This window comes from Mastacembelus armatus, chromosome 5, assembly GCF_900324485.2.
Source record: "Mastacembelus armatus chromosome 5, fMasArm1.2, whole genome shotgun sequence".
In the NCBI taxonomy this organism is placed as follows: domain Eukaryota; kingdom Metazoa; phylum Chordata; class Actinopteri; order Synbranchiformes; family Mastacembelidae; genus Mastacembelus; species Mastacembelus armatus.
This window is the reverse complement of record NC_046637.1, coordinates 26,888,813-26,905,814: the sequence shown is the minus strand read 5'-3', so window position 1 is coordinate 26,905,814 and position 17,002 is coordinate 26,888,813. Positions and strand designations below refer to the sequence as shown.

The following is a 17,002-nucleotide window of genomic DNA, read 5'->3' as shown; positions in this document are numbered from 1 at the left end:
TCTGAACAACACACCCTGACAGTGACAACAATCTTTCACAAGGTATGGATGTGGCTGGTGCTGCTCAGTATCTGCAGACATCCTTTTATAAATGAATTTACCGTTCAGAACACTACGGGGTAGGCCACAGGTCAAACAGGAAGTGTGCGCGGCGTCAATATAATATAATATGATATGATATGATATGATATAATATAATATGATATGATATAATATGATATAATATAATATAAAACATATAACGCACATTATTTGAATAAAAAGGCGCACACTTTATTGAACCACCTGTTTCCACCAGTTGCTCAAACTCTTTTTGACCAATCACAGCGCTTGTGGAAACTATGACGTAAGGCGTCTTTACTCGGGGGCACCGCCCACTTCCTTTGGGGAAAAAAAAAAAAAATCGGTGAGCTATTTTTTTTTTTAGCTTGTATTTTTAGCCGTTAGCGGCTGTTTCTTAGCACATTTTCTGGTGTCAAAGTAGATACACGAATTGCACGAGGTCCACGCTGTGAACAAGAGCAGTCACGCCGCTTTTGAGAAGGTAAATTCCGGCTGGCCGAGCGGTAATGTTGTGCTCCGCTGTGGCGGTAATGGCGGCTGTTGCTTCGTCAACTCCTCGCCGTTTTACGAAAAGGGAAGGTGTAGTTAGCTTAATGGCTCCTCGTATCGCTGACGTCTATTGACGCGGTAACTTGCGTGCCAGTGACAGAGTTGCACATATTTGCTCACTGAGACAAAAGCTCATCCATCCTGGGAACCGAAGCAACGAAACTTGTCCGGTTCGCAGCTCTGGAACTGTAGTTTTTGACTGTTTAACGTTAAACTGGTTAACATCCGTTTAACTGCACGTTAGCTGCCATTAACTAGCCTCGGCAGCAGAAACGATGGTAGGACCGAACATTTTAGCAGCAGTGACTCAAAGGGAAACTTCTCGTATCGGCTGTAGTTAAACTGCTGATGGAGTTCGGTTTTGCAGACAAGCCCAGAGGGAAAAGACTGAACAGTATTTACTTTCGGGCCTAGCTGTTAGCTGCGTTCCGTAACTCCATGTTAACATTAGTTGCATTGGCTGACATGATAGACCCGATGAGGAAGTCGTGCTTTAGCTGGCGTAAACTCACTTGAGTAACTTCTCAGGGAACAGCTAGCCAAGTTAGCTACAGTAAGAAACACTGATTTGATATCCCAGCTGGTCTGGTTCCAGTGGACGCGAAGACTTGTATGAAATACTGAAACACGCGTACAGGCCACAGCGGGGAGCGTGTTGCAGGATATTGCAGGCAGGCGGGAAACAACAACACACTGCTGTTATTTTACTACAGAGTCAGTGTAACACGATAATATTGGTTTATTTGTTCCCAGTTACTATGGCTGAAGTACAGCAGGGCAGCAATGGCACTGAGTCACCGACTGCTACCATTCCCACTACCATCACATCCTCTCAGTTCTCACAGATAGCCCAACAGGTAACTAAGGGATTCATTACACGTTACCATTAAAAAGTGCAACATAAACACTGATGCATAGTGCCATGCTTGCACTGCTAATACCGTCCTCCCATGCTGAAAGCACAATTCAGTGTCTTAAGGTTGTGTTATTAAAATAGCTTCATTTACAAGTTCATCTATGTAGCTTGTTCAACTTAAAATATAAGAAAGATCCAGTAGTGCTGAACATAAACGAAGAGGTTTCCACATAGCTCTTTAATTTGTCTGCCCTTATCAGCAAGTTAGAGATAAACAGAAATTACAGCTAGTCAGCTTGACAGTCTGTAGCTCTGAGATCTTGATCTTTTATAATGTACTAGAAGCTGTTCTTATGTTTCTCTTGATAGTAAAAAAAACAGTCTGTACCTAAGAGACTCCAGGTTCTTGTCTGAGGTCATAACATCTTAGCTTTGCTCTTACATGCTCTCATTTACTTTTATGATCTTCAAGCAAAAGCTGTGGGAAAACTGTGAATGAACACATATGATAATGATATTCTGACAAGACCCATTACAGTTTCACTTAAATAAAAAATATAATAAAAATTAAAAAAACAAATAAAATAATTTTTTAGCATATGTTTCTAATAGTAGATGTTAAAGCATTTCCACTTATCGCCTGTGATGCTTGTTCATACAAATAGCTCTGGTTTATAAACTATCCATCATCAAGATTTCAGCCAACAGCACACTGCAACAGGGGAGCGTCTCATTATGTTTGCGGTGCTCAAAATATTAAAAAGAATACTTGAAAAACTTGTCTTTGAAAAACATATAATGTCTAGTTACTGTTTCTGAAGTAGATTGTAACTGTTCACAGTGAGGTCTGTAGATTATCTAGAGGAACCAGGACATTACCTCTGGAAAGAAACATTACTGCTGAGCTTTTCAAATCTGTTTTTCATTAATTTTGTCTTAGAGGAACAAAAGTAAAATTTGATTCATGTTCATTGTGTTAAAGTGGTGGCAGAAGTCAGTCTCAGTCCGAGTCCTAGTCCCTTAAAGCCAAAACTGTCTCCATTTTCTCATGCCAATAGGGATAAGTGGGAGTATAATGTGTTATCTAATCTAAATGAAATCCTTTCTTTGTGAATTTGAAATTGTATTTGGGTTTTTTTTTTTTTTTTACAGATGTCACTGGGTGGTGGTCCTGTTGCTGTTGTACAACTGCCAGGGGGTCAGTTTCAGGTTCAAGGAGTGATCCAGTCTGCACAGTCGTCAGTCATTCAGTCCCCTCAGATGCAGACTGCACAGGTGAGATGAGCTGGCTTTGTGGGCACTGTAATTATTTTGACTAAACGACGGCTTCGGTTTAACTTATCTACTTCATTTATTGTTATGAATCTTAAACATGCAATTGTTTATCCACCTCCCACTTTCAAGGTACAGGGTTCAGATAGTGAGGATTCACAAGACTCATCAGACAGTGGAGCAGCAACCCAGAAGACCAGAGAAATACTCGCAAGGCGGCCTTCATACAGGTAAAAACAAGAAAACACAGAAATTTAAACTCTCTTTTTTGATGGAGAGAAATTTAAAGAACCTTCCTCTTCTCACCTTATAGAAAAATCCTAAATGAGCTTTCATCTCAGGAAGTGACACATATTGAGGGAAAGGATAACAGCCCAGCATCCACAGGAGTGACAGGTGTTACAGTACCCACCACCCAAATCTACCAGACCAGCAGCGGACAATACAGTATGAACTTTTTTCTTCAATGGACTTTTATGAAACAAGATCATGGTTTTATGTTATAGGTCTAGACCACAGTTAATTAAAAATTATTCATTGTGTATTTTAGAAAGGGTTGAATTTGCACTAATTGTAATAATGTGTGGTTATGGACTGTATAGCTGTTTACTGGAATCCAGATGTTTTGCCAGCAATAGGCAAAAAGTGACCAATGAGTCAAATCCTTAGAAAGTCTGTGATCTTCAAACCTGTTTAAACTGCACTATACAATATGTAGAATGATAACCTAGCCAGCTGGATTTTTTTCTTGTTTTTTGCTCAATACTGATGTCATCTGTGTGGTTTTTCTAGTTACCATAGCTGCTAATGGCACAATCCAGCTGGCGACTCCAGGGTCTGAAGGCATTCAGGGAATACAGGCTGTCACCATGGCTAATTCTGCCGGAGCTCAGCAAGGTGCCACCATCCTTCAGTATGCCCAGACATCTGACGGCCAGCAGATACTGGTGCCTAGCAACCAGGTTGTCGTACAAGGTGTGTAAATCTACCAGAATTTATTCAGGTCAGTTTATTAGGATGTTGTAGCAGGTGGTCAAGTTGGCTGAAGCGCAAATGGCAAAAAACCCCCCCCAAAAAACACAGACTGCTCCTTTATTTGTGAGGCAAAGGGCTCTGATTGGACAGAGAGATGATGAGGTGAACAAAAATGGCTGATCCTGGCTCAGCTTCATCTGCAGCAAACCAACATGCAGGGTCTTTAAAATATGTGCAAGTGCATATATCATGTAGTATACCTTCTGTTTTGTCTTCTGTAGAAATTTCTATGAAGACAGATGAACAATACGTCTACCATGACATATTTGCAGAGGGGTAAAACCATTTTAGTGTAGTGTATAAGGAATAGCTTCTTTGATGCATCTATTAAGACATTCACCCAACTTTAGAAGCTGTCCTCTCAGTACAGATAGGAGAAGTTTAGAATAAATTATTTTCACATAGCTCTTGTGATGAACCTTTGTTGTATTTCTCAGGTGCAGGAGGGGAGGTTCAAACATACCAGATCCGCACAGCACCCACATCCAGCTCCCTGCCTCAGACTGTAGTCATGACCTCTCCTGTGGGGATGTCTCAGGGCAAGACTGATGATCCAACAGTGAAGAGAGAAATCAGGCTTGCAAAAAATAGGTAAGTGCAGTTTATCACTGGTTTAGGGCTGTAAAATCTTCTTGAGAAATATGTAAAATCCTCCAGGGATTCTCTCCAACTCTGAGAAAATAAAATAATAATTGTCTTTAATTAAACTATCAATGGAAAAAATCTAGGCTAAAAAATGTCTGCTATAGTAAAGCAGTGTCATGTTTCCCATTTTTTGTCATTTCTGTTTTCAAATTTAAATATTTGGTGTTAGATTATTTGTAAATCCAAAGCCAGGCTTAGTTTACAGGTCAATAATTATCTTATTACAATAGGAAAAATGCCCAATTGCTGACCTCTGTGTAGTGTTGAAAAATGCACAGGGCTGCTACTGCTTCAACAGGAGACACAAACTAAACAAGTTAGCTTTTAAATATATTTAATATAAAGCACATTTGTTTCTTGAATGCATCTTACTGTGTGGCGTAGCTTTGGGCGGATGGCGTCCACACAAATTGAGAAATTCCTGCATCGGAGTATGTGCAGTTTGTTGTGGCAGTTGCCACTGTACATTGTGATTTGGTGTAAGTGCACTCTCACATAATCTTTGAAGTTAAACTAACTGCACCCTTTACGTCTTTTAGAGAGGCAGCTCGTGAATGTCGACGGAAGAAAAAGGAATATGTAAAATGCCTGGAAAACCGTGTAGCTGTTCTTGAGAACCAAAACAAGACCCTAATTGAAGAACTCAAAACGTTAAAGGACCTTTATTGTGTTAAAACAGGATAATAGAGGTTGAGGAAGGTTGAGATATAAGGTGGCAGTGACGCAGCTCAGCCAGTTGGACCTGACAGGGTTTCTGGGAACATTTCATTTCAGGCTGAGATCTTCCAGGGTTGTATTTTTTTTGTTTTTTTTTTATTATTAACTGTTTGATATTAAAGTGACTTGTGATGGCAATGAGATCTGCTTGACAAATGAAAAAGAAATAGGCCATTTTTCCACTTGCTGTTTTTAAAAAAAATGCTAATGCTATAACATTTATAGTTGTGTACATTTTTATTACTGGGAGGTTTGAAATTGTCAGCTTTAACTTTGAGTCTCAGTTTCTAAATGTATCCCTTCTATTTTGTGTGTTTTTAAAACATTGCTGTTAGATTTTTTTTAATCTTCTAACAGTATCTACAGAATTTTAACTGTATAAATACTACACAGATGTAATTCCTGCTTATTTTCTGAACCAGCAATTCCCTTAATTTTCCAATAAGGAGATGTTACACTTGTCATTCCTCATTTTTATGCAATGGAATATAAAGGGTAACAGAAATGACAACATTCAGTATGGTTTATTTTGTGATTTCTCGGCAGTTACTTAGACAATCAGGGAAAAAAACAGTCTCCAGGTAATATTTATTATGTACGTCTTGGGAGGGGTGGGGAAGAATAACAGTGTATGTTGCTTATACTGTACAAAAATAAATATATTTTCACTCAGTATATGTACTGAGGCTAATGTAACTTTGTTCACTGTAAATCAAAACATGTCACACCTACAGATGTGTGCACAATGTCATGGCTAAATGGTTTGTTTGCCCTTTATTAACTCTATTATATTTCCCGACTGTGCTGGGTAATTTAAGACTTATTATCTGCACACAGATTGAATTATCTTAGCAGATAAAACCTGTGGACCTTAGAAAACAGAAAATAAGATACTGCTTATCCTGGCACATCAAGTCGCTGAACAGCTGGAATTTACAGGATCCATAGTATAATATCTTCAGAGTGACCAAAATTACCAATAATATATACTTTCTGAAGCAAAACAATAATGTTCACTCTCCTGTGCAGTCATTTAATGGCATACCCCATGATATGTGGTCTGATCAACACAGTAACCTCTGGAGCTTCAATGTGTTTTAGGTGAAGTTCAGAGAAACTAGCTGCCTCCAGATATTTCCATGTTGCTCTGGTAATCATGCATCCATCTGCAAGATAGTACCACAGAGGCTCAAACACACACTGGAAGAAGTATATCCATGAAGAGGTGTCTGAGACAACGTGCTCCAAAAAGTAGAAGGCTCCACCCTGTAAGAGATCATTAAAAAATGATTACACATTGATTTAAATGTGGTTCTGTACAGTGGCCTCCTGGCTGAGTCTAGGTCTGCAGTATCCACCGTGTTAATAAGATATTTCCTACAGCCCTTGAAGGCGTCTTATGCAGACTCACTGCTTTGAGGATCCGTCGGACCTCCTGCAGCACCTGCGCCACATCGCTGACAGAGCACAGCACTGAGGTGCAGACCACAACGTCCACAGACTCGTCCTTTATGTCCTTCATGTCCTCTCCAGAGACGACCATAAACCGGTCATAAGTCAAATGGTCATTTGCGCCCATGTTAATGCGCAGGTACTTCTCGAAATGCGGGTTGGGGTCCGTGCAGGTCACCGTGCAGCCGTACGGGTAGAAGCTGAAGTTTGCCCCGCTCCCACAGCCCAGCTCCAGCAGGTGAAGTGCACCGCCACTGCTCGCAAACTTGCCCACGTTTCGGAACAGGTCTCTCTTTACTTCGTGCATTTTATCGTTGTAGGAAAATGTAATGTTGTAGGCAAAGTAAGGAAACAAGCATTTGTACCTACCGTAGAGACCTGTCACCTCCATCAGGTGCAAGGGGAAAGTCAACACTTGGCAAAGCAGTCTGCATAATGTCATGAGACAAGACCTCATCTTCCTCTGAGGACATTTAAAACAAAAAGCCCAGCTGAGGAAGACAGGCGACTTCAGAAGATTAAAAGATTACATCCTAATACCTGATCAGTGATGGCCACATTGCACTTTCACCACACGGTGGCGCAAACACACCACAGTCTGCAGACAAAGTCCAGGCTCCCCCAAGTTTTGAGTTTGCTGCCTGTATCATTGCAGTGCTCGTTTAATATAAAAAATTACAAAAAAAAAAACACATTCAACAACATTAAACTCTTTAATCAAAAATTAAATGGCACAACACAAAAATATATTGTGTATATTGTAGGAACACAAGTGTCCCATTATAAAAGGTACATATAAACACATGTTAAGAGAGCAACACCACAGATTTACCAGCAAGTGATTGAAGCTGAGGAAGAGAGAGAAAAAAAATCAAGGACAGAAGATTAAACCAAGATATATTTTCACTTGAGCGGCACGGTGTGTTAGTGGTTAGCACTGTTGCCTCACAGCAAGAAAGTTCCTGTTCTGAAACCCATCAGTGGCCTTTCTGTGTGGAGTCTGCATGTTCTCCCTGTGCTTGTGTGGGTTTTCTCCAGGTCCTCTGGTTTCCTCCCACAGTCCAAAAACATGTATGTCAGGTTGATTGGTGACTCTAAATTGCCCATAGGAGTGAGTGTGAGTGTGTGAGGTTGTTTGTCTCTATGTGGCCCTGTGATGGACTGGGGACCTGTCCAGGGTGGACCCCTGCCTTTCACCCAGAGAGAGCTGGGATAGGCTCCAGCAGGTCCCTGGGACCCTGGTTAGGACTAAGGGGGTCTAGATGATGGATGGATATATTTTCACTTTAACTCCATGTAAAGTTAGTCCTGTACAACATGTATTCATTGTTGATTTGTCTTTCCAAAACATAAACATTGAACATTTTTTAGATTATAAAAATAAAATGAATGTTAAATTGGCATTATTGTCTCATTACTGATATCACATAGGACAGGAAAGGCATTTAGTGCTTGGCGTTTGTCACACACTTGGTTGTGGCCAATCAGACGACCTTATTTTACAGCATAACCTACGACGTGAGGTTTGATTAATGCGAACAGTGGTGCTTCGATGTGTCTCAGTTTGAGTTCAGAGAATCCAGCTGCCTCCAGATGTTTCCACGTTTCCCGAGTGAGCTGACATCCATCCCCGAAGTAGTACCACGCAGGCTGGAGAACGTGCTGGAAGAAGTGAGCCCATGTCGAGGCATCTGCAGCCACATGCTCCATGAAAAAGAAGGCTCCACCCTGCAGGGTAAAGTATAGATCAGTTTTCTCTCTTGACCTTTTCATGTTTTACAACAAATATCTCTTACTTTTTACTTTTAATGTCTAGTGAACAAAAACCTTCAACACCAGTTAAACTTTCAGTGAAACCTGACATCACGGGACAGAGGTCAGGGTGTACCCACCTGCTGGTTGCACCATTACTGATCTGACTTATGTAAAGTCAGCACCAGTGTATAATTAGTCAAAGAGCTGGGCTCACACCTACAGTCCACACGTTTACATCTACATACAATCTAAACAAAGTGACATATTACAGGAACCTGCCAACATAAAGTTCTTTGCTGGTTTGTTTGTTTAGTTGGGTAATAATACCCAGTGGTGAATGATTAATCCAGATGTTGCACTGCAGTAAAACTGCTAGATAAGTGGTAATATACAGACTATAGCCGCACATCAGTATTTAATCGTGTTATCTGAGACTCACCGGTCGCAGTATGCGGTGCGTCTCTCGCAGAGTTTGCTGAACGCTGTTGACAGAGCAGAGCACCAGGGTGCAGACAACCACGTCCACAGACTCGTCCTGAACCTGCCCCATGTCCTCTCCAGATGCCACCACGAATTGCTCATAGGCGAGGTGGTCATTCTCGCCCATGCTTTTCTTCAGGTATTTCTGAAAATGCGGGTTCGGGTCAGTGCAGATCACTTTGCAACCCGCTGGGTAAAACTCAAAGTTGGTTCCGGTGCCGCAGCCAAGCTCCAAAAGTGTGATCTGTCCGCCAGGCTGTCTGAACTCTGGCAGACTGCGAAACAGTTCCTTCTTCGTGTTGGACATTTTCCTCATGTACCCTTTAGAGATCCGATATATACAAAACGGGAAGAAGCGTTTGTATATGTTATAGAGGCCGACGGCATGGATCAGATGAAGGGGCAGGCAAAGTATATTGACAACTAAAATGCAAAGTCTCATCACAGAAGTCATCTTTACGCAGACTGACCTTCGCAGGGACCAGCAGCTTCAACAACAAGCTCTTCTTCTCATTATTTGTGGCGCATGGCAAATAGTGTTGGTGCATTAGCGCCACCTTCTGTTCTGTGTTTCCCTGTGATCCCAAACTTACTGCAAAATCTATGATGATAATAATAGATGTTTCATTAAAGTTCCAGTTGTTTCCCTGCAGCCCTAGTGGTACTTGTGGTTCTGTTTCTTTTTCCTTTAGTGGTTGTTTTTGTCAGCACATCTTCCAACTCATTCCCACATATTCCTACATGTGCTGGCACCCAAAGGAAGGCAGAGTTTATCCCCTAACCTAACCTGTATAAACCTAATATAAATATATAAACTATTTCATATATGACATCCTGCTCACACCACACTCAGTCCAGTGCAGACCTTCAAAATAAAGGCTAACTGTGCTAAATGTACTAGTAAAAAAAAAAGTTACATCTTTTTTAAAAGCCAAAATCCTGTGCCAGCTGTCGTTACCGGTGCAAACATGCTAATGGTGAAATTCATTCTAACTTTAATTGACTGAATTCAAGCTGGAGTTTATGGGAATTTGGACCAAACTGCCCTTAATGGAAAAGTGAAACCCATTAAGTTATACTGAATCACATATACATGTGCAGCGAGGCTGTCCCTGCACTGGAGATGGACAATAGACCGTCTATGAGATGGGATTTGGCAACTGCTTAAAAACATAGATAATAACCGTCACTGAAAAATGTCCAGCCTAATTAATCCTGAGCCTTAATACATTTTTCAGGTCTTTTTTGTTTATAGACACAGAGGAAGAGAAATGACAGATACAGTTTCTCTTTTTTTGCAGTCACTTATCAGGATCCAGATGTGTGTGGTGCTGTGTGTGTAACCTAGAACCGACATGCTACAGCCACAGAGCTCACGGTATTGAAACGCTGAACTGAAAAGTAGCTTAATCAATGACAGTACACGCCGAGCATTTGATTCCTTGTACGCATTGAGTTGCAGTTCTTCTAAATTCCACCAGATAGAGACATTGTTGGGCCATCCTCAAGACCCTTCCCTCATACAGTCGCTGTATTTTAAAGTGTGGAGGCTACAGGATAAGGGTCACAATATACTGCATGTCATTTATTTCAGAATGTGAGCAGCAGTGTCCCCGTGTTCATGTGCCCAAACCTGCACAAACTGTATTTTCTCCTGCTACAGACACTGAATATTTATGGTTTAAATATAAACTGTCTGAAATCTTACGTACAATTAGGGGTCCAGCCTCCTCAATGACCCACATGCAGTTCTTTATGTTCTTTGTTTAGAACAGTATGAACTATATTCATTCAGGTTTGAAATCTCAGTCAGTGAGGTGAACTTGTCCCAGTGTCAGATACTGCTCATGCTGCCTAAGCACTTAAATGTGTGAGTAGATTTTTCCCTTAGCTTTGAACTGAAAGCTGTTACATACAAAATACCCAGGAGTACAAGTGTGGAACCATTAAAAAGAGTTACTTGAAAATCAATAAGAAATTCAAATGGTCCATAGACTATCAATAGCTCCATTTTTTTTGGCATCTGTAAACCATTAATAATGGTCTGCTGACTGCTGGCATAGATGGGCACACATTTTGCCTGCATCATATAATGGTATAACATTAAAGTATTTTATTTGTGTGAGGCAGGAATTTATGGTACTGGGCTCTTACAATCGACATATTACGTTGTGTTTACATCAGACATCTTATGCTTAAGCAATACCTCTTGATAAGATTTGATCTGTTGTCAGCAGGACTTTGATATATGTGGTTGGAGGATCAATGTTTCTACATGCTTTGAATGTGCTGCAGAAGACCTTGGTCACTGGGTCTATGTATGGTGTAATAGAACAGACAAACACAGCTGTAGCTAAATGATAATAATGGGTCAATAGCATGTAGCTGCTTTGATTTCAGGGCGCTGTTATTGTCACGGCTTACTGACAAACTTAACTAGAACACACATATTATTAATGTTCTTTGCAAAACCTTTTTCTACTGTGTTCAAGTAAAAATGTATGTTCTGAAGTAGCATTTATATAAATGTTTAAAGGTGCAGTGTGTAAAATGCATACGGTTGGGCGTCATCACGTGGGGAGATTGCAGAATGCAACCTTCTGAGCACCTTTAAAACACAACACCCTGTCTGGAGCCAGTGATGGGTTTGTCCACTCTGGGCTACTGTAGAAACATGGCAGTACAACATGGCTGCCTCTGTGAAAGGAGACCCGCTCCCTATGGAGATTTTAAAGGCTCATTCTGAGATTAAGAAAATGCAGTGGTTGGTATTTTCTGATTGCACACTAATGACAACATATTTATGAATACTATATTCTATTTCTGCTAATAGATCCCTCTCAATATTACACATTAAACTATAAAACAAAACAAATGTATTTAACAAAAAGATATTAGAGTTCGGGCAAGATAAACATAAGAAAAGGTTCACACTGTCAGAAGTTTGTTTTTTTATTGCTAAACCTTGAAAGTCGCACACTGGTAGGAGACTGAGCTGTAGGCTGGTCTTACTGGTCATGAACGACACACTGAAGTCAAACCAGTGAAGTGTATATATGTTTATATGGTCAGAGTTATCTTAAATGTGCCTCATAACCACCTCATCAATGGAAGTGCACAGTCATCAGTTATTTTCATAGTAGATGATAACAACAATAATCGAGATATCAGTGTCTGTCGCTACATAAACAGTGAACAGTGAGTTTTGTTTGTTTGTTTTGGGGTTTTTGGGTGTTTGGGGGAGGGAGGGGGGGCTGATGCTGCGGTCTGTCGTCCCATATTGAAACTAAAGGCATTTACCGACACTCCCTAACAATTTGCTGAGAGTCATCAATTATGCAGGGTAGCCGCACGCACTGGGAAGGAAGATAGCAGCAACAATATGGCGACAGCCGCAGTTACTCCCGACTCTTTTCCACATCTGCAGTTCAGTGACAGCTGTCTGGATTTCTGTTAATGCGGGAAAAAGTGAGTAGACAATCTGTTTTCTGCTTTGCCTGATATTTTTCTGTCGTGCCTGCCTCGCAGTCCTACTTTGTCGACTGACTGCATCCCAATGCCGCAGAGCGGGTCCCCCTCAGCATCTTTTCCTAGCGTCTGTGCAGGGCTCCTTGCCAGTACATGGACAAATGCATGCGAGGAATCACTTAGAAGTCGGGAAGCTGCGATTTGCAAAGGGGGGAAAAGACATGGGTTTGCACTGCGACGTGGTGGACGGCGCGGAGACAGCAGGTTATATGGGGTGTTGGCCTGGCGCTGGACGGAATGACATTTCAGTATGTGAGAATGTGAAACATACGCATATGAGATAAAGGTGTTAGACCAGGTCAAACTTATTGGAGTGGCGACATTAACTAGTCTGTGTGCTCCGGGTGTTTTAGTCATGCGTCGTTTGTAAAATGTTTTTGGGGAGCAGTTTTCTCGCAAAGATGAATTTTTTTAACTATGATAGTTTTATGCCCCCCCCCCCCCCCCCTCCCTCCAAATCCACCTCTGTGCCCCCCCCCCCCCCCCCTTGCAATCTCTTTGGAGACTGTATTGCGTGAGGAGGTAGGTGCGTCTTTAGTTTGGCAGCCCTCAAATGGGCCGCGGCACCCTGTCCTTGTCTTTCCACGCAGTCTCCCTAATTAAAAACAACAATCCCCATTATGTTTTTACGCGGTAAGCCTTCGCCGTATGGAGCTCTGACGCCGACACATGAAATACGCGGGTGTGGTACAGCCTTAAGGTCGTTATAGTTTCTCGTTTCCTGCTGTAAATGTCACTTTTTCAGGTGTCAGATTCTGTTGTGCTGATGCTGCTTTGCCTCGAGGCTGGGGATGAGTTGACTGGACATGGCTTGTGCGTTCATCTGACCCACTCTGATTTAGTTAGTTAGAGCCTATAGCAGCAGTAAACCACACTGCAGCATTTTAGGCTTTGGCCCTATAGGACAAAGGCGCGCCTCGGTATAAAAGAGACTTTACTGATGCCTACCCAGGACGCAAATCCCTAATCCCAATGAATGGCTGCACTGACTGTACATGTTATAATATGCGGTGTGAAGGAGAAAGTTTTCTGAGAAGTAGGAAGAGGTGTTTTTTTTATCTGTTGTTATCTTTACCGCCAGAAATTAAAAAAGGATTTAGGATGAACATGTCACAGCTCATGTGAACTTCCAGCCTGGGCATCTTAAATTGACTCAGCTCGGACACAGGGACTGTGCCATCCACCTGTATTGGATATAAAGGGTGATTGGAGGCCTGTTCAATATTTGGCAGCCGCATTAATGCTGGACTGTTACCTCTTCTCAGTGGTGCTGTGGATTTGGACTGGGATGGCATCTTAAATCTAGTGACAGGCAGTATTAAGACATCACTGCAGGAAATGAGGGATGTGTAAGTTCTTTATCGGCCCATGTGACTCTGATGCAACTGCCCTGTACACCTCCTCCTCCTCCCCAGCGCCGTGTCCGACTGGCTCCGTCAGATGTCAGCTCATCATCGGAGCGCGCAGAGCAGAGAAAAGGATTTTTCCAGGTGACGGAGACGGAGACCGCTGTACTTTTGGATGTCGGAGGACGCAGCGTCACGGCAGTTTGCAAAACGCTGCTCAGTCGGACCATCTTATCTTTTCCCCTGGGAGCCAACTGAAGCTGCCGGGATTCGGGTTTTTGTTTTTTTTTTCACTTGAGTCATAACGGATTTAACTAAATCAGGACTCGGGGCCGGTTTGGGCCGCGCGTCAGATAGACTGACCGTAGGTAAAAGTGGAGTCAGCACTGCTCGGTTCAAATGTTTAAGTCAGACTGTTGCGTTTTATTCCGTGTGTTATTCAGATACTGGACGTCAGCAGCATAAAGCAGCATCTGCAAGGTTTCAGTCAGTTCCAGGGTTCCTGCCTGTGTTTAGCATCGTCCCAGTATTATGTGTGAAGCGTCCACGCACTGCTGGACATGCTCTGGCATCCTGCTTTGAATCACCTTGACGATAGATCAATTAATGTAACATTGGTGGAAGGAGACTTGGAGGTTGTGCTGAGGTTGGGTTACTCCAGTCGGACTCCATCCCCCGTCTGGTGGGCTGTGCTTTTCCTCGAAGATAGTGGTTTGTCGGATCTTTCTCTGGCTGTGGATTTCTTCTGACTTCTTTCTGATTGGTTTCCAGGTCTGTACCTTTGCCATTGTTTTCCTTGAATGTTGCATACTCTATTTTTGACACCCTGAGCTGTGACTTGACTGTCAAATGAGGTGAAGCAAACCCAGTGGCCATCAGCCAAATGTGAAATTCATCTGCTGGAGGAGCCCAGAGAGATGCAGTTGATCATTTTATTTACAACCTGTTTCATCAGTGAGTCAGAGCCTCAGAGTTTGAATAAGTCCAGCAACACTTTATAAACCACTTTGCAACATCATTTAGAATATTTAGTTATTTGTAAATAGTTCAATTAATAACTGGTCTTGTGTAAAGTCATGTGGGATTAAAACACACTGCAGCCTGGACCATAAGGTGAAACCATGTTGGTACAACACAGGTACAAAGGAAGTATCCCGGTAAAGAGAAATGATAACACATCATGTAAGACACCTGTGAAGGAGACTGACTGATGACGAAGAGCTGTCACCTGTGGACATAAGCATCATGAGGGAAATGGCTATTTGCTGTTGGGGTCACAATGATAAAAGCAGCAGGGAACTGAATGCTGTCTACACTCTGGGTGCCTGAATTTAACCTTTGAGGATGCAGGGTCAGTGCCTTAATTATTAAGGTAGATGGGCAGAGCAGAATTTAGGCCTATAATAGCACCTGTTTGAAAGGTCTGCACTATTTACACAGCTTTATTTTGCTTTGTTTGCTTGTTTTAGCAGAGCTGGTAAATACCAGTGAAAACAGGTCCAAACAAACAATTGTTCTTTAATATAAATGTGTCTGCCACTTTAATGTGACATTTTATTGTCAGGTCAGCAGAAACTGACACTGAAAATATGGATTGAGTTTATTTATAGGGTAATGTTTTTATTGTTTGAGTTTTTTTTTTTTTTTAAATTTCGTTTCATCTATTGCTTTAGTCTTTGCTCAGTACCATCCACCATACGTGCTCTTCCTCACCTTCTCACCGTGTCCCTCTCTTCCTCTCAGAGCTGGATGTCTGGGATGGAAAACAAATAAAGAGGAAATAGCTGCAGGATGAAAACATGGCCGCACCCCTTCTTGCACCCCCAGGACCTGACAGCTTCAAGAAATTCACCCCGGAGAGTCTCGTTAACATCGAGAAGCGCATCAACGAAGAGAAGAAAAAGAAGCCACCCAAGCCAAGATCGGACAGTAGTCACCGCGACACATCTGACGACAATGAGCCCAAGCCCAACAGCGACCTGGAGGCTGGGAAGAGCCTGCCCTTCATCTACGGCGATATTCCTGATGGAATGGCGGCCACACCGCTGGAGGATCTGGACCCATTCTATCTGAACAAGAAAGTGAGTTGTTCTAAGGCCAAATGCATCACCCAGTTTTCCCTGACCTATCAAACAAAGACTCAAATGAAGAAGCTTTGTTAAATACTGGTGAGCCATTTATAGATAGTGAGTGATTTTCATGTGAAGCTGCCTGCGCTGTAAAAACTATCCACACCACACAACTAGGTACATATGAAATTCACAACAGATCCAAGTCTCATATCAAGGAAGTTTTTGCACTCACCAAAGAGACAGGGATATGATAACAACAGAGATGACCTTGAAGCCTTTCAGAGCTTTAGGTTCTTTTTAGTCACCGGTGCTGGGGTTGAAAGACACTCACTGTATTATTAGGGAGCAGGGCAGGTTGTACGAGGCCTGTGAGGCTTGTGGCACACCTGTACAATCAAAGTACGGCTGAGAAGGAGTCACGTAGTGGCTCTGCTCCCGCAACACTGCAGGGTTACTGTGGAATGCAGTTCTTGGGCAGTGGTTAGTATCAGAGAGGTTTCTGCAGTGTGGATTAATTATCTGGGCTAAGGGTAAGAATCATGTAACAGATGGAGGTCAGGATGAATTCATCTCTAAATTTAAATGCCATCAGTGTTAAAGCTGATTGAATTATGTTGTGACAAAGTGGACTTTCAGATTGCAAATGTTTTGTCCAACAAATTGTCTGAGTGGATAAGATTTATTGTCATCACAGCAGTAGAGTGTTAATTCAGCTGTAATTAGACTGTAGTTTTCATATGAATGTTGACAAAGTTCTCGCAACGTGGACATCTGAACATATTTCTTTGATATGCTGCAGTCATGCTTCCACTAAAGTGCCAATAATTGCCTCTTCTTTCCTCTTCAAATTGTGCTCTGGAGGAAAAACGTGAATGCACTTCTGTCCTGTAGCTGCAGCTCTGCACGAGCAAAAGAGGAATAAGGTCTAAATGCAGAAGATTGCAGGAGAGGACAGGAAGGGGGGAGAAGCATGCTGTAGTACCTTTAGCTGTTTATGGGCACGGGGTAACCAGTCTCCTGTATGGTGACAGTTCTAATGATGTGTAAGAGAATCTGAGGCCTGTACAGCAGCAAGAAGCTCAGTCAGCAGGACTGGCGGTCTCAGCCAGCAGCACTCACTCGTAGGGCGGATGAAACTATCAAGTGTATGTGCCTTTTGTGATCTATTGATCCGCAGCTCTAGTTCAGGGGTGACCACAGGAAGGGTTGCGTTCATGTCTTATTATCCTTCC

At 42.2% G+C, this 17,002-nt stretch overlaps 4 protein-coding genes across 7 annotated transcripts in view; 2 read left to right on the top strand and 2 right to left on the bottom strand.

Annotated features, from left to right (window-relative positions):
* Positions 1–382: 382 nt before the first annotated feature.
* atf1 (activating transcription factor 1) lies at positions 383–5,812 on the top strand. 4 transcript variants are annotated; one of them, XM_033325216.1, is made up of 8 exons: positions 383–406; positions 1,366–1,469; positions 2,621–2,743; positions 2,873–2,970; positions 3,054–3,187; positions 3,533–3,715; positions 4,213–4,366; positions 4,960–5,812. In XM_033325216.1, the coding sequence occupies exons 2-8, from the start codon at positions 1,371–1,373 to the stop codon at positions 5,102–5,104; spliced, it is 936 nt and encodes a 311-aa protein (XP_033181107.1). In that variant the 5' UTR covers positions 383–406; positions 1,366–1,370; the 3' UTR covers positions 5,105–5,812. The 4 variants fall into 4 exon arrangements, with proteins under 4 accessions (XP_033181107.1, XP_026163705.1, XP_026163703.1 ...); XM_026307920.2 differs by lacking the exon at positions 383–406 and adding an exon at positions 407–544 and having other exon boundaries at positions 2,879–2,970; XM_026307918.2 differs by lacking the exon at positions 383–406 and adding an exon at positions 407–544.
* A 354-nt stretch (positions 5,813–6,166) lies between these two features.
* Positions 6,167–7,052, bottom strand: LOC113129861 (methyltransferase-like protein 7A). The gene is made up of 2 exons (XM_026306015.1): positions 6,549–7,052; positions 6,167–6,403 (listed from the first exon to the last, which is right to left on the bottom strand). The coding sequence occupies exons 1-2, from the start codon at positions 7,044–7,046 to the stop codon at positions 6,167–6,169; spliced, it is 735 nt and encodes a 244-aa protein (XP_026161800.1). The 5' UTR covers positions 7,047–7,052.
* Positions 7,053–7,753: 701 nt separating this feature from the next.
* LOC113129859 (methyltransferase-like protein 7A) lies at positions 7,754–9,355 on the bottom strand. Its single transcript, XM_026306014.2, has 2 exons — positions 8,784–9,355; positions 7,754–8,317 (listed from the first exon to the last, which is right to left on the bottom strand). Exons 1-2 carry the CDS (start codon positions 9,276–9,278, stop codon positions 8,084–8,086), a joined length of 729 nt encoding a protein of 242 aa, XP_026161799.1. The 5' UTR covers positions 9,279–9,355; the 3' UTR covers positions 7,754–8,083.
* Positions 9,356–12,199: 2,844 nt separating this feature from the next.
* scn8ab (sodium channel, voltage gated, type VIII, alpha subunit b) overlaps positions 12,200–17,002 on the top strand; it is a 40,881-nt gene continuing 36,078 nt past the window's right edge. Inside the window, exons 1-2 of the mRNA XM_026306013.1 lie at positions 12,200–12,292; positions 15,442–15,779. Coding sequence (XP_026161798.1) covers positions 15,498–15,779 — 282 coding nt within the window. The 5' untranslated portion in view covers positions 12,200–12,292; positions 15,442–15,497. The remainder of the gene's footprint in view (positions 12,293–15,441; positions 15,780–17,002) is intronic.